The following is a 17592-nucleotide window of genomic DNA, read 5'->3' on the forward strand; positions in this document are numbered from 1 at the left end:
ATAATTGCCATATGACAAGCCTTCTGATCATTTTACTGAACAAGAAAGAATATAAAAGAACTGGAATTAAAAACAGTTTTCCATAGTAGATGTTTAAAGGCCTGGCTTGATTTCCTTAACTAAAATTAGTTGTATGTCTTATTTCTGTGTTCCCTATTAAAACACACTAGTAGAGGCATTTTTTTTTTCTAAGATACTTGTAAACAAGTCCCAGGGCTAAGCAGAAACAATGGGCTCATTCAATAAGTATAACAAACTGAATGAGGTAAGACAGTAGTGAATTTGAGTCTAGTGCCAGGTCTAATGGTTTGAAATCTAGTGTTCCTCTCTAACATGATAACAGTTCCTAAATTAAAATACATTTCCCCTGAGTGGTAAAACAGGGAATATATATTTTAGCAGTCAGTTAGTATCATTTGGTATATATCAGCTAGCTCTCAAACCCAGAAACTGCCTTACATTTTGGGTAACTACTACTTGCTATACAATGGACAAGAGTAACTATAATAATCACTCTACAAAAAAAGACAGTTTTGAAATCTGCAACAGCAATTAGCCATCAGTATCTTACTATGTTTCTATGAGCTGATGTCCATTTCCATGGAAACTGAAAAAGAAGTAAGAGGCAGCCAAGAGAAGAGATGTCAGAACTTGTCAGGTTCAGTGGCTAAGGCTGAAAGCTGCAAATGCTTTTTTTTTTTTTTAAGGAAAAAAAAATGGAATCAGCTGACTTCTGGCACATAATCAATTCTCAAGTTAGGCAATGTCAACTTGCTTAGAAAAGCATAAAGCTAAAGAAAAGGTTTAAATTTTTCTGTTTTTTTTTTTTAAGACATGGATTAAGTGGGAAGAAGACACAAATTAAAAGCAAATAGTTAAAAACACAAGAATGCAACAAAATTGCTTCAAATTTCACTAAGTAAAAAAAGGTAGCTGTCACAGGGGGAAATATAGGCCAAATACAGAAAATATAGGCTTTCAGAGGAATGGACAGCAAAAGGATAGAGAAATGGAAGAGATGGAAGATACAGGAAGCAACATGTTCAAAGGCCCTGAGATAAGAAAATATCTGGCCCTTTTAAGTCATTGCAAGCACTTACGTGTTTAGTATGGGGGAGGGAATTATCAAAGAAGGCTTTCCCAAAGGAGGTGGCATACAAGTTAAGATGTGAAAGCCAAGAAGGTACTATAGAATAGAGTCAAAACAGATTTGTTTTTGCTTTCACTCTTTGGGAGAAACTAATACATTATAACTTAACCAATCTTTCAGCTGTAAGTAACAGAAATCTAACAGAAACCATTAGGGTATTTATTGTTTACATAACAGAAAGTCTGAAAGTAGACAAAACTCTGGGGTGTTTCAGAATCAGAGATGTCACCAAAGACCAAGACTCTTCATATCTTCCTGTCCTGTCACAAGATGGCTACCACTGACAGTCTTCACATTACATTCCCAATAAAAGAAAGGGAATGAACAAACTTTGTCCACCTATTCAGAATCGGTCCCATCAGACTTTCCCTTCTATCGCATGGGCTAAAACTGGTCCATATATTCACTCTTGGCTATAAAAGATGAGAAATTGACTTTCCAAACTCCATTTTGAGGAATAAGGGAGACAAGATTGGGGATGACTTTTACATAGTCAATACTGTAACAGGGTGGTCCCCAGGAAAAGGGGAAGTGCCAGCTTCCCTACCCCACCCAGAAGGAGGGTGGAGCTGAGCAGAGAAAAGGAGAGAAGAGTAGGAATCTGAGGAAGAAGGAAGGAGGATGGAGAGACAAGAGCCCTGAGGATGCCACAGGGAGCAAAGACATGTCATGAAGAAACCGTGCTTCTTTCTTCGCCCTGGGCTGGTTGAAAGTGATGTGGGTGAGAGACTCATGAGGAAGGTCACTATGGCAGTGTTTATATTGATTTTGATTATGCTCTTTTCCTTCCAGACTTGTCTGGTCATTTCTGACCCTTCTATGGGTCCCTGCCGAAAGGTGCTTTACGCTTGTGATGGGCTTTCAGGCCTTGCTTTGGGCCAATCCCTTTTGGGTTGACTTTTGCCCATGAAGGGATGGGTAACTTCAGTGTTTGATTTAGAAATTATATTCTTTGTGTTCCATATTGTATACTCACTGTATTAAGGCTCCTTTTATATTTTTTTGTCTTGATGCAGCAGATGGCAGAACCTATTTAGAGCAGGCAGGTTTGGGGTTCAGTGATGCCCCTTTCTCCCTCCCCTGTAACAATACAATCTATCAAATGTATGTTTAAATGTTGATGGGAAAGAGTTAGTAAAGTGAAAGAGTCAAAAGGAGTAGGGTAAGAATAAATTTAGAAGCAGGTAAGTTTGTAAGAGGGCTGGATGATGGAAGCTGAGATTTTTATCATATAAATTTAATTTTCTTTGTGAAGCAAAATCATCCAATAAAAGTCAAAAGGGAAGTTAAAGCATAGAAGTTGTCAGAATAACAAATAATTCCCACAAAGAATGTTTATAGAGGTCTGTCTAGGATAGCAGTTTTCTAAGGAGAGAAAAAAGAATAGAAGCAAAACCTTCCTTAGGATTACTGGGCAACAGGATTCAATCAATACTAGATATCACTTATTTTTAGTGCTGATTAAAAGGACTTCTCTAGCATGACCCAGCCTAAGAATATGAACAGAGAAAGTAAATGTTAAATCCATTCTAAAACAGAATTTGGATAGATGGTTGTGATATTGTGACTTATAAAAAAAAAAAAAAAAAAAAACATTTGCTCTTCTGTCCCATTTCTGGCACAAATCTCCTAAAACCCCCAAGTTTCCTAAGTGTTAAAAAAGATAAAAGCATTTTTGTTATGTTAATGACTGACTTTTGGAATGCCCCTAGGTCACTTAAGGATGAGAACTAGTTGCTAAGGAAACCAACCCTGTGATTGGAGGGTTGGAACTTTCAGATTCTTCACTCCACTTCTGGGAGGAGTAGAGGGGCTGTGGGCTGAACTGACAGTCAGTGACCAAGGAGCTAATCAACCATGCCTCTGCAATGAAGCCAACATAATACCCAAATGGATGGGGTCCACAGAGTTTGCAAGCTGATGAACAGTTTGGAGAAATGGGGATAGCAGAGCTGCAGAGGCATGGAAGCTCCACAATCTTTTCCACTTACCTTACCCTCTTTTTTTATTTTTCCATCTGGCTATTTCTAAATCATATTTTTTTAAAAAATAGAACAATTCTTTTTCTTTACATTCATTTTTTTGAAAAGGGGGAAACATTTAAATATTCTTCAAAAAAATAAAGAATTCAATGAAAGTTTTAAAAAATACATATTTGAGTTCTCCATGAGTCATTTATTTTTGCTGGCTTTCAATCAACAGAAAGTTAAGCAATATAATATGAAAACTACTGGGGGGAAAGGATACCCTGAATGAACTCTACAGATACAGGTTTTTTGGCCACCATGCCCCTCCCCACCCCAGACACTGGAATCACAAATTCCTGATTCACCCCAGGGAGGATTGCAGGGGCCTGAAGGTGGAGTTAAGCAACTATGTTTGGACATAAACCAGACACGTGGGCTTAGGGGGTCTCTTGGCCTCTTGGCTCATGCTTGTCTTCTTGATGTTTCACTGGCTTTCAGTGTGCTATTGGTGCATTAACCAATCTCTCTCTCTCTCACTCTCTCTCTCTCTCTCAAACAAAACCTGTAACAAAACAAGTATTAAACACACACAAACACCTATGAATATAAATTAGTATAGCACTGTTTTCAACCTTTGAATGATCACATAATACTGACAATCTTTTTTAAGATTCAGTAAGGTTCAACCCTCCCTGGGGTTAAAGCACAGCACTAAGAAGCTAAAGCCACTTCCACATGAGTTGATTGCCACCTGCTCCGGAGGTGACCACAGGGCATGGCAGACCTCTCCTGACCTGCCCCCTGCTCCCCTCAGCAGTGTACTTCATAGATCTGCCTGTTCTGCTCCCCACTTTGTCTCTGGTGAAACCTCTCGCCATCCCTGAGCCTCTGGCCTGTACTCCAGTTTGGTATGCACAAATAAATAAATCTTTAAAAAATAATAATAAAATTCAGTAATGTTCACAGGAACCAGAAGTGTATACAGAAGTAGGTTTCATGTCTTTTTAATTTACACTTTCTCTAAAATCTAACCATTGAGAGAATGAATGTCAGAGGATAAATTGCTTTAAAAAGTAATAGGGAGGCACTTAGTTCTTGAAATGACTAATATCTTTAGAGTTATATGTTAGGAAGAATCTCTGGGTAAGTAACAAGGGAAAAGATTAAGTTATTGGAGGTGGCGGGAGGCTAAAGCTGCCACCAGAAATTTAAATCTTCAAAATGAAAAACTGATCAAAATGAATGAGACTGAATCCACTCTGGAGTAATTATGAAATAGGTGAAAATACAATTCAATCAGCATGAAAGTAATCACAATAAAATAATTATTGATTGTCATAAATAGAAAACATCATAGATTGCAAAATACACCATTATTTCATATGTACCAGAGGAAAAAAATCAATAATTGACACAAAGCCGCCCTAGTGTTTATTATAAAATACACTCCGTTTTCATAGATGTTAAAATATATTTGAAATATATGTATTTTGACATCAATTAAATATAGTATTTGTCTAAATATGAAATGGGGTCATAATTCTATGAAATTCCCAATTCATAACTTTTCTCATAGTTTGCTTGAAATCTGTTTAAATCATCTTGGAACTTGAATAGGCCCACCAGTCTTCTGATATCTGACCCTGCCCAGTAATTTTCCCCTTTATACCTAAGGAGACAGAGGAAGCCCTTGCTGATCCAAAAGGGGCCACATCTCAAAGAAGCTTCCCTGAGGGCCAAGTAAGTAATTCTATGAGATCTTTATCAAGGTCCCTTAACTATGACTACAGAAGACAAGTCCCTCACTCAAGACTGTTTAAATCATATTAGGTTATTCTTTAAAGTCTACCAATGTAAAAGACTAAAAAAAGTTAGACATGTTCCTGCAGTGTCAAAGTAAAAATGGGATATATAAAGGTGTATTTTTCCTAGGGTGGTCCCTAGGAAAAAGGGAGTTCCAGGTTCCCTGCCCCACCCAGAAGGAGGGTGGAGCTAAGCAGAGAAAAAGGAGAGAAGAGAAGGAATCAGAGAAGAGGAAGCTGGATGGAGAGCCAGAAGGAGACCTGAGGAAGCCACATGGAGCAGCAAGCATGTGATGAAGAAACCATGCTTGTTTCCTGACCCTGGACTGGTTAAGGCAGATGTGGGTGAGATACCTCTAGGGAGGTGACTATGGCAGTGTTTATATTGATTTTGATTTTGCTCTTTTCCTCCCAGATTTGTCTGGCCATTTCTGACCCTTTTCCATGGGTCCCGGCCAGAAGGTGCTTTAGTCTTGTGTCAGGCTTTCAGGCCTTGCTTTGGGCCAATCCCTTTTGGGTTGACTTTTGCCCACGAGGGGATGGGTAACTTCAGGTGTTTGATTTAGAAGTTATATTCTTTGTGTTCCATATTGTAATTCACTGTATTAAAGTCCCTTTTCATTAAAGTTTTATATATGTTTTGTCTTCTTGCGGCGGATGGCAGAACCCACTTAGAGCAGACAGGTTTTGGGGCTTCAGGGGTGCCCCTCTCCCCGTTCTGGAACAGATTTGCGGTGCCCTATAACAGTATGGCAATCAGCCAACTTTTAATTTACTCATTTCCTAAGAAAAATTATTTTGAACTCATTAGTTTTTGCTGAATTAGGTCTGATAACATTCTACCCCCTTTGATCAATATACTTCACTGGTTTCGCACATTTTTCTATTGATGCTTCTTTGGCACTAATTTTGACTGCTGCTTCAATTGAATGAGACAGTCAATTTTGTCAATTCTCTTTCAAACAAATCAGCAGCCTGCATGCTTCCCACTTATATCACAGCTACAGTAAGAGCCAGCCCATAACATGACCTAGCTGCCCCAGGAAGAATGTCTATCACTTCCCTCTGGAAGATAAACTTCCCTCAAGTACATACTTCCCTTGATAGACAAAGAAGGAAGTGGGGAAAGTTTCTCTGTGTTGTAGACACAGAAGAATTCACAATCCATCTCTGTTTTATCAAAGAGACACTGGCAACGTTTAAACACAACAATGGCTTCACTTTCTTGGTACTTTTCTAACTTTCTTGTTTCTTCCTTTTCAGATTCAGTTCTGGAATTAAAACACATACTCTGTTTTTCTCCATTTGTCCTTTTGTATTTGTTTACCTTTAAAGATTTATTTTTATTTATGCATAGAAGAACCAGAAGTAGGCCAGATATGTGGGGATGAGAGGATTCACCACAGACAGAGTGGGGAGCAGAACAGGCAGATCTACTGAAATACACTGCCTAGGGAAGGAGCCTGTGAGACAGAAAAGGTCTGCTGTGCCATGTGGGTCACCTCCCTGGCCAGGATCAAACTCATGCTGTAACTGGGTGGTCCCTAGGAGAAGGGAAGTTCCAGGTTCCCTGCCCCACCCAGAAGGAGGGTGGAACTGAGCAGAGAAAAAGGAGAGAGAAGAAGAGAGAAGGAAGGCAGATGGAGAAGGAGACCTAAGGAAGCCACATGGAGCAGCAAACATGTGATGAAGAAACCGGGCTTGTTTCCTGACCCTGGACTGGTTAAGGCAGATGTGGGTGAGATACCTGTAGGGAGGTGACTATGGCAGTGTTTATATTAATTTTGATTTTGCTCTTTTCCTCTCAGATTTGTCTGGCCATTTCTGACCCTTTTCCATGGGTCCCGGCCAGAAGGTGCTTTAGTCTTGTGGCAGGCTTTCAGGCCTTGCTTTGGGCCAATCCCTTTTGGGTTGACTTTTGCCCACGAGGGGATGGGTAACTTCAGGTGTTTGATTTAGAAGTTACATTCTTTATGTTTCATATTGTATATTCACTGTATTAAAGTCACTTTTCATTAAAGCTTTATATGTTTTGTCTTGTTGCGGCGGATGGCAGAACCCACTTAGAGCAGGCAGGTTTTGGGACTTCAGGGGTGCCTCTCTCTGAATTGAGGTGCCCTATAACAGATTTGCTGCCCTATAACAATGCTACCAGTGGCTGGTGATAGTTTGACTGTGCTGACTTTAACCCCTGCACCACTAAGGAGGTCCCTATCCTTCTGTATTTTGATGCCCAAAAATCCACACATGAAATTTATATTCCATTTGGACTCAACAGTTACCTTCTGTCCCTTGCCTCCATTCTATGATTTATAAGTAAGAATCCTGGTTTGCTATGTTCCCTTGTTCTTCTATGCATAAATAATAAATCTTTAAAGGTAAACAAATAAAAAATTAGTATACAGGGACAAAGTCAAGGCATGGTCACATCTCTCTCTAAGAAGCAGTTGAAACAATGACAAGGAAATAACACTGGTAACTTGAGACCACAACTTCCACCATTTTCCTCCAATGTGGATTAGCTTATAAAAGGGCTTAGAATTTGTTTTTCACTCAGGGGGAAAGATCCATCCAAACTAAATAAAGGTTTTGAATTGGGGAAAAGGGGGAGGATCAGAGATAAGAGGCCTAATACTGTACCAAAAAGATCTAGCGAAGAGGGGTCTGTAAATATACAGGTAAATAATTCTAATCTCACCATGGGGAGAACTATTATTTTAAAATAGCTAAAGATATACCAAGTGGTGAAGGGAGATGACATATTACTTCCTGCATCCAGGAAAGAGCAAGATATGACTGAAAGACCTAAAATCTAAAGTAAGTTTTCAATAAATTCTTGGCCAAGAATAGTAAAGAGGCTTCATCTTCTCTTTAGGTACCAGGACTAAGATTGATATAAAATAGAAAATAATTTGATTCAGCTATATATAATGAGAGGTCCACATAAGGAGGCTCTTCCTGGAGGTCAAGTTGGAAAAGAAACTCAGAGAGGCAGAGCTCACAAATTGCTATAATCCAAAACTACATAGAATAAGAAGTGAGAGAGCTTATCAGTGGCTAACAATAGAGAACAATTCTCTCTCTTTCACTTCAGTTACTTTGTTTTACTTCTATTGTTTCTGTGATAAAATTACCCACTTATACCTTCAGGTCACAGAGGAGTTTTATTAAATGCAAAGTGTCTCTATGCCTGTGCTATTAGAAACTTGAATTCAATAGTAAATTGGCAGAATAACTACACTAACTAGCTTTACTCTAACATTTAAGGAATCTGGCATATATGACTTGGAGTGGAGGAATGGGGACAATTGGAACAAGTCTACAAAACTGTAACAGTGTTCTTAGATATCTGTAATAGCAATATGTGGGAAAAAACATTATAATACTCAAAGTTGATTATATGTAAGTGTTACAATTAGTTGGAATTACTTGTATAAGTAATCTCTGATAATTAGCAGAAAAAGAAGGGCATTTTAAGTAAGAGAAAACTCTTACTTAATATTCACAGGCTGTTTCTAATTCCTTCTGAGAACTTGTTCTTTTTCAGTGCTTACTGGAGGTTTCCTTCTACAACACAAAACATAAATGAATTTGTGAATTTAATGTCCTTGTATCCACCAAACTGAATGGTCAACACCATACAATACATACCCTTGTTCTCTAAGTTTCAACCTGACTGCCTTAAGTAAAATACTGAAAAATAACATCTGAGAAACCATTTAAAAATCTAATATAGCTAAACATCTTCATTATCTCTACAAGTCAAAAGTAGGTCTGTAACTAAAAGCCTTGTTTTTAATTCTAAGCAATGAAACTATGCCTTATACCTTCATGTGTCCTCAGTAGTTAATCAATGTCCCAAACATAGTAAGTAGCCACTAAATGTCTGCTGTTGAAGATGACAAAAAGTTCAATGATGTTTTAAAATTATAACAATAATCACTTGATGCCAATTCAACAAATTATTAAGTAAATAAATAAATGCACAATGGTCAAAGAAAACCCCTGCTAGAGCAATAAAACTGAGTTATTTATTACATGAGAGTGCCTCAGAAAAATATTACCAAGAACTGAGCTTTAGTTATATCTCTATTTCTTTCTTCACTAATGCAAGTTTTAAAAGGAAATGGAGAATTCAAAATTAAACATAACTTGAATTTTTAGCTTCAAATTAAGATCCCATGTAAATCTAATAGCAATAACTGAGTTTTATTATAGAAAATTTCCTCATTTTTAAAGGGCTTTTTAAAAAAATGTTCTGAGAGACTGTAGAGAGTAATCTGAAAGACCATTGTCCTGTCCAACTGAAATAATTAGTGTTCTTCATTCCTTAATGCCTAAGGAGGCCTTTAACGTATTTTAAATATGAAACACAGTAAAATTTCTGATCATACAAAAGTCATAGAGAGGAATGATTAAGAAAAGGTCAGGTGCTCAAAACTAATAATAAAGACATTTGATAACTTCACTTATATTTGATGCACAGAGTCTGTGACTCTTTTCCATGCCAGGCAATAAATTCCTTGGGAATACTCACAGCTAATTTAACTATCCTAAGAACATAATTTTATATCATTTTATCTCTTTGCATAAGTGTCTGGGATACTCTGATAATATTTCATATGTCATAAAACTGGATGAGTAAGGTACTTAATATCAGTTATACAATGTCAAAAAACAAAAAGGAAAATTCCCTTAAAACTTTGAACAATTAATGAGCAAAGGAAAGTCATTTAAAGTAATTTTATCATGCCCCCATAAATCTTTAAGAGTCAAAAATCTTCAGATCTATTGTCACTGCCAAATAAGGATTTAAATATGATTGAGCTAAGTACACATGATTTTCAACTACTAATATTTAAAATCAAACATTCTCTGTTAAAATGGCTTAAAGTGAACCAGAATAACTGGTACAATAATTTTGTATAGAAAACTTCGAAAGCAAGTGAAAGAAAAAAGTTTTATTATATTTACTATATTAAAGTGGTACTAGTAAATAAAATGTTATATTTTTCTATGACTCTTAAGCAATAATAAAACTCTTGCCTAAAACATTAAATACAGAAAATAATTTGGTTGTTAATTAATCTGTTAAAAAAGTTAGGAAAAATACATTTAGTACTCCTTGTATAACCACTTGCCCCTTAAAAAATGGTGTATCAAACTCTCTAGCTCTTCCCAGGAGAGGTGCGAAGGGGACTCAATTTGGTTGTCCCTACCCCACCCCCTATTTTATACAGGATTAAGCAGAGCTTAGCCCACACTCAAAAGCAAAATTCTTTAGCAAACCAAAGGCTGAGACCATTCCTTATTCAGAAGTGAAATACCATTGTCAGGGAAATCACTAATACCAACTATCAAGGGAAAAATGTCTCATTCCTCTTGCAGGATCAGCTAAAGTGAAACTACTTCTTCAGTTGCTAGGAAACAACCAACTCATTATATGCCATTATCAGAACCCTAGAAGAAAACTGGCATCTGCTTCACATTTGGGGATCCTGAAGACTGAACCAAAAAGACTGAAACTGCTGCCAAAATCTCTCGTCTCCAGGGTTTACACTGCGACCACAGCAGGCGCTGACATCAGACCGACCTTTGAAGTTTTCCCTTATATAGCTCTTTTTTTAATAACTAAAATTAATTTTTCCAATATCCCTTATTCTCAAAGACTCTAATTTGAGCAAAACTAAATCTACATTAACACAATGGAGGGGGGGACACTCAGGAATTTAACAAACAACAGAAAAATTTTAACTATTCATTGAGTGAAATTTCTAGATGCTTATACCTTAATGTTTAAAGTCAAAATGAAAAATAAAAAATACTTTCAAAAGTCAGAAAAATAAGAAGGAGAATATATTGGCAAGCCCAGTACTAAAAATGGCATTCTACCATTTACCTGCCTAGCTTTCCTAACTGATCATAAAAGTTTAACTTCTGTTTTATGGCCAGGTATGCTTTTTGACCAAACATCACAAAATGCATAGATGAACATATACTTATCATGTAACTTCATCAGATTCTCTCTGTTAACTGATGAGGTTAGAAGGAGATGGGATAAAATTATGCAGATAAATTACTAAACATTGACAAACTAAAACCATAAAATTCCCCTTAGTAAGCCCACGGGGAGTACAACTGAGATGAAAAAATGCACAAAATTATGTATAAATAAACTATTATATATATGTATGTGTGTGTGTGTGTATATTCCCCTTAGTATTGCTTTTGTATCCAGAAAAATAAGTTATCCTTCACAAACTGCAAATGTTGGTAAAAGTTAACAAGTCATATTCCTTACCAAACTACAAAGACTGATTCTAGGATCAGAGATCAAAGAGCACATTGTGAACATACAGTAAAAGAAGGAAAAAAAACATAATTTTTTAAGTTCAGGACATTATTTCATCTACTTGCTTTTGCATTGGAAGTGACTGTAGGTACAGGAATATGAAGGATTAGAACTGTCAACCTATACAAAAGGTGCCAACCCAAAGTAAAACATAAATATGAGGTAACTGTTCTCAGTGACGAAATCCCAAATTACTTATAATGTTTACCTAAATGATGATAGATTTTATTTACTTTTTTAAGGATTTATTTATGCAATCAAGAGATGCGTGCAGGCCAGAGGTGCCAGAAAGGTGGGAATCATTGAGAGGATTCACCAGAGACAGAGTGGGGAGCAGAACACACAGAGCTACTGAAATACACTGCTGAGAGTCACAGGGGTGGGGGGTTTGGTGTGAAAGAGAAGGTCTATTGTACCATGGCCAAGATAGGAAAGGTCTGTTGTGTCAGGTATCAAACTCCTGCTGCAGCGGCTGCAGATTGCTTCACAGTGCTGAAATTTTACCCCTTGTGCCACTAGGGAGGCCCCATAATGATAAATTTTAAACAGGATTAACCAGAGCTTATAAATACATAGCTAAAAAGAAAATGTAAAATTTATTCCTACAAACAACATATAGTTCATCTGTTATTTTAGATTATCCAATCACTGTTCTCTTCCTTTTTTAAGGACAAATTAAAGTTCACTGGATAAAAGATGAGATGCAAATACAAAGCCATATGAACTTAGAATAAAAAAAAATTTTGTTTTGAGGTTTTTTTATATCACAACCACCATGGCAAAAGTAAAACAAATTTTTGTTTTTGATTGAGGTTATTTTAAATCACAACAGCCATGGTTTTTATATATGTGTATATGTATATTTATATATTACATATATGTGTGTGTGTGTAGTTATACATACACACATGTATTTAATTCTGAACAATTTCTACACTGTTCTTATAACTCAATATTGTCCACAATAAGATTAACCATCAATCAAAAGAAGACAGATTACTTACAAAATAGATTTCCTCATCTTCTTGTAACTTAACAGAGCAACAGGAAAATATAAAATAAGATTTCTGGTGTACTCACAAGCAAGGGGAAAAATTAAATCATGTAACAGTAAATTTGGTCCTAGCACCACATACCTCATTATACATTCAGTCCATCAAGTGAATTCTTTTGAAAAACAACTCAAACCCAACACAAATTTCAACAACTCTCCAATCAGCAAGAGCATTAACCTCATTGTGCCAATAATAAAAATGACACTTCATGCAATTTTCTTACCTGCCTCAACAGTTTCTCAATGGCTGACATTACCATAAGGCCTCTCCAAACAACTGGTGCAGTCTCTTCAATCAGAAATCCCATAGACATGCTGCAACAGTAAATGAAAGGTACAACTAATTTACACCAAATATTAGTATTCCCAAAAAGTAACATAAAGTAAAAAAAAAAAGATATGCTCACCAAGCAATGCCATAATTCAAAAGAGGCCTCATTAGGTTATCTGAAATAAGAAAAAAAAATCCTTTGTAGAAGATTAAGTCAAAATATATAAACATTCTGATTTACTTTCATATAGATTTATTTTCTCATCAACGAGTGCCAAGTTAGAAATACAAATACAGTGTTTATAAATAGCTTTAACCTACCTGAATTTTGTTTTGTTTTATCTTGCTTCTATTTTATTCTTTTATCTTTCAATATTATTCTTTTGATTGGAGAGTTATACAATATTTATATAGCCGATCTATTTAGATTTATATTTACCATTCTATTTTATATTTTCTCTTTGCCTCACTTCTTTGTTAGTCTTATTCTTGAGACTCTTCCCCTCTTTATATTTTCACCATTTGTCAAAAAGATAACAAACTGAAACTTGTAGATCCTGTACCTCTAAATCACATACAATTGTGTAAATCAAAGTTACCTCAAAAAAATTTTTAGATTAAAAAAAAATTAATCCAGTCTGTTTATATTCTTATAATGATTGCCCAGTAACTTAAACACATTTAATTTTAATGTGAAGTTTATCTATACCTCCATCTTCTTCCTCTAAATACTTTCTATCTATTCACTCTCTCTCCCAGGACAATTCATATGCTATTGTCCTCAATTGTAATTATATGTTGGCAAGTGTTCAGCCATTAGCTCTTGAAATAATGCTTCTCCCAGATTTTCTCTATTATCTCCTAGAAATCTGATTAAACCTCCTACATTGGACTTTTCATGTATGAACCCTCAAACTTTCATTTTTTTCTCCAGCTTTTCTACAAACTAAATTCTGGTTATTTTTCTCTTCATTTCCATTCTATTTAATTAATTTCCTCTTTAATTATAGTTGTTAATCTTTTGTTTAAGCTGCCTATTTTTTCATTACCAATGCAGCAAGATTTATTTTATTGATCATTTATTAAGGATATCATCCTTCAGGGTGTCCAAAGTTTTAGATGGTGATTCTCCATTGAAACATCCTTCCTTCTTAAATGCCAAATTTTGTCTCCATTCCTTCATGCACAGATCTATGCATACAGGCTGTAGGCCACCAAGGATGAGCAAGTAAGACCAGAGTAGATATCAATCCAGTGCACAACCAAGCCAACTCACACTTTCCAGTTATTTATAAATTCTGTGGAATTCCCTTCCTTTCTTACTACTGTCATAATGTAATGAAAAGTAATTTTTATAACTATTCCATGTATTACTTTGAGGTACACTGCTATAAGAGAAATTATTCTGAACATTCAGTCAGCCACAATGCCAGAAACAGAAGGGGAAAACTACAAATGTTTTTTACGATGATCTTTTACTTCCAATATATTTTCAAATCTTTTATTTTTTAGCAAGTCTTCCCTTTTTTTTTTTTAAGAACTAGGGTGTAGGCCAGAGGTGTGGGTGGGTGAGAGGATTCACCAGAGATAGAGTGGGGAGCAGAACAGATTTACTGAAATACACTGTCAAGGGGAAGCGGTGGAAGAGACAAGAGAGGTCTGCTGTGCCTTATGGAGTCAACTTCCTGGCCAGGGATTGACCTCAAGCCATAGCAGTGATAGCACTAAACTTAACCTCTAGACCACCAAGGAGAACCTTTTTATTATTATGTCTTTTGAATTTTTTAGGTAGAAAAACATACTACATAGAATTAGTAACAACTTTGCCTTTTTCTTTACACTATTAATACTACTACTTTCCTTGCCTTAGTGCATTGGCCAAAACCTGCAAAAGAAATGACAGCCTTATGTTTTTGTTTTTTTTAAGATTTATTTACTTATGCATACAGAACTGGGGTACAGGCCAGAGGTGCGGGGGCAATGAGAGGATTCACCAGAGACAGAGTGAGAAGCAGAACAGGCCGACTAAGAAAGTACACTGCTGAGGGGTGCAGAGGACAGGTCAGGAGAGGTCTGCTGCGCCATGTGGATCACCTCCAGGGTGGGGATCAAACTCATGCTGAAGTAGCTTTAGTTTCTTAGTGCTATGCTTTAACCCACTGAACCACCAGGGAGGGCCCTTATCATGTTTTTAATGTGTCATAGAAAAAAATTCACCAGGATAAATAGAAGACTGTGTATAGTATCTATTTGCTTAATCTTTCATTAGAAATGGATGACCTAAGTTATTTGACTCTGATCAAAATACGGTTAAAAGTTCAAACAGAAACTGAAAAAATGAAATGAGGTGTTAGGGACTGAATGTCTATGTATCCCCTTTCCTCAAAATTCATGTTGAACCCTAACCTCCAATGTGATATTAGGATAAGGAGTTTTTGGAAGGTGACTAGGCCATAAGTATGGCACTCTAATGAATGGGATTTATGTCCTTATAAAAGGTATGACACAAAGAGCTTTCTTGTTCTTTCTGCCCTGAAGGGCAGTAATAAATGGCCATTTGTAACCAAGAAGCAGGTCCTCATTAGACATCAAATCTGTTGGACTCTCCATCTGAACTTCTCAGCCTCCAAACCTGGGAATTAAATGTTTATAGCTTAAGCCACCTAGTCTATTTTGGGCGATGGCATCCTGAACAGACTAAGACATTGGAACAGTAAAAACTCCTTTCACAAAATTGAAACTTTTGTCAAACGGAATAATCTTTATTTTAACATGTTAAATGCAGTGAAAGTGTACCTTAAATATTTCCTGTGGGCCCTCCCTGGTGGCGCAGCGGGTTAAAGCACTGCACTAAGAAACTAAAGCCACTTCCGCATGAGTTCGATCCCCGCCTGCCCCGGAGGCGACCACATGGCCAGGCAGACCTCTCCTGACCCGCCCGCTGCTCCCCTCAGCAGTTTATTTCGTAGATCTGCCTGTTCTGCTCCCGGCTCTGTCTCTGGTGAATCCTTTCACCCTCCGCATCTCTGGCCTGTATCCCAGTTCTGTATGAATAAATAAATAAAATCTTTAAAAAAAAAAAAAAAATTTCCTGCAGTTCAGTGAATGATAAACTGTAAACCAAAAGTAATATCAGCAGATTTCATCACAATGTTAAATATGTTTTTCAAGATTTAACAGGAAAAAAAATGAACACTGAACTAGTAAACTTGTACAACATAACTTAAAGACACTTCTTTTCACTATTGTCTCCTATGCATCAATCAACAAAATTAATACTGCCTGAAAACATTTTAACTAATAAAGTTACCAGAACTAAATATTGAAATAGGCCAAAGCCATATTTTTAAATTAATAGAGACTCTGAACCATAACTCTTATTATAGGTGCAAATTATTTTCTTTGACTTAGAGTTTATTGAAAGAAAATGTGGGCCCTCCCCGGTGGCTCAACAGGTTAAAGCACAGCACTGCGAAGCAATAGCAGCTACTTCCTCACAAGTTTGACCCTGGCCAGGGAGCTGACCCACATGGCACAGCAGACCTATCCTGGCTCGCCTACTGCTCCCCTCAGCAATGTACTTCATCAATCTGCCTGTTTGCTCCCCACTCTGTCTCTGGTGAATCCTCTCACTGCCCCTGCACCTCTGGCCTGTACCCCAGTTCTGTATGTATAAATAAATAAACCTAAAAAGAAAATGTACATACTAATTCTTCTATATAAATCCAATAGAAAAACTAACAAAACTAACTACTGGTTGAAAGTTTACATGAACACTTTGAAAGTTTATATATAGAAACTCATTCTGCTCTGCGAATAATAGCTTTTTGAAGAGAACATCATTAATCAAAATTATCACAACATAGCTCATTGTTTCCTGCGTCCTCATCTCTTCATGATAACACATGAATTGAAGCACAAAAGATTCCTATTGGTCAAACAACATCAATTGCTACAATGCTACTCATAGAATGAATAACCACATCCTCCTCCCTCTATCATTTCTAAAAGATATTACTTTAATTAATTGGCTATATGTCAGTAAGAGGATTTCAAACAGAATTAGGGACTACTTTTACAATAAACTGTATAGCTACACTAGACACTGATCAAATCAAACTGAATAACTAGGTTAAAGGAAAGTAGTAATTAAAAATAAAACACTTTAACACTTTCTGTTAGAGTTAGCATCATCAAAATTTCCAATGACAACTCTGATCTAGAATCAGACTTCTTTCTGTAATGATTCCATCATTCATGAGTCAGCTAGACAGAATAAATCTCACTTGATATTACTAATATCAATGAAAATATGTGTATATTCTCTTCTGTTCCCTGGCTCCAAAAATAAAGGAAAGCTGTTTAAATATAGTTGAAACCTAAGGCTCAGGAATATGTCTTTAAAAAATTATAACTTGTAGCCCTCCCTGGTGGCACAGCGGGTTAAAAGCACAGCATTAAGAAGCTAAAGTCACTTTCGCATGAGTTCGATTCCAGCCTGCCCCAGAGGTTACCACATGGCGCGGCAGACCTCTCCTGACCGCCCGCTGCTCCCCTCAACAGTGTACTTTGTCGATCTGCCTGTTCTGCTCCCCACTCTGTCTCTGGTGAATCCTTCACCCTCCGCATCTCTGGCCTGTACCCCAGTTCTGTATGAATAAATAAATCTTTAAAAAAAATAATAACTTGCAATCATATAACTAAAAGAATTAAATCCATTTTTTAAAATAAGGACAGTGTGCAGCCAAGACTATACCACCATATTTAATGAACTTTAAGAACTATTTAAACACCAATATATCAGCTTTATAAAAACAAGCCTGCTTTATCTGCACATTAATAACAAAGTCAAAAGTAAAAGAACCTTCAGAAAGTAGGAAAAAATATCCAGAGCAACTTTTAAAATTTCACTTTCTTTCTTTTTTTTTTTTTTTTTTTAAAGATGAGGAGGGTGAGAGACTTCACCAGAGACAGAGTGGGGAGCAGAACAGGCCGA

At 36.5% G+C, this 17592-nt stretch overlaps 1 protein-coding gene across 4 annotated transcripts in view; it reads right to left on the reverse strand.

Annotated features, from left to right (window-relative positions):
- The window catches only part of NUBPL (nucleotide binding protein-like), a 167620-nt gene that overhangs the window by 74192 nt on the left and 75836 nt on the right, over positions 1–17592 (reverse strand). For 2 of the 4 annotated variants that reach the window (XM_012724416.1, XM_004682112.2), the window contains exons 5-6: positions 12733–12772; positions 12550–12640 (exon numbers count right to left, since the gene is read on the reverse strand). The exons of 1 other annotated variant lie outside the window; for it this stretch is intronic. In XM_012724416.1, coding sequence (XP_012579870.1) covers positions 12550–12640; positions 12733–12772 — 131 coding nt within the window. Of the gene's footprint in view, positions 1–571; positions 624–12549; positions 12641–12732; positions 12773–17592 lie in introns of those variants that run through there. One more of the 4 variants, XM_012724415.1, reaches the window with a different exon arrangement.

The sequence above is a fragment of the Condylura cristata genome, unplaced genomic scaffold (assembly GCF_000260355.1).
Source record: "Condylura cristata isolate star-nosed mole 26May11 unplaced genomic scaffold, ConCri1.0 scaffold00013, whole genome shotgun sequence".
NCBI lineage: Eukaryota > Metazoa > Chordata > Mammalia > Eulipotyphla > Talpidae > Condylura > Condylura cristata.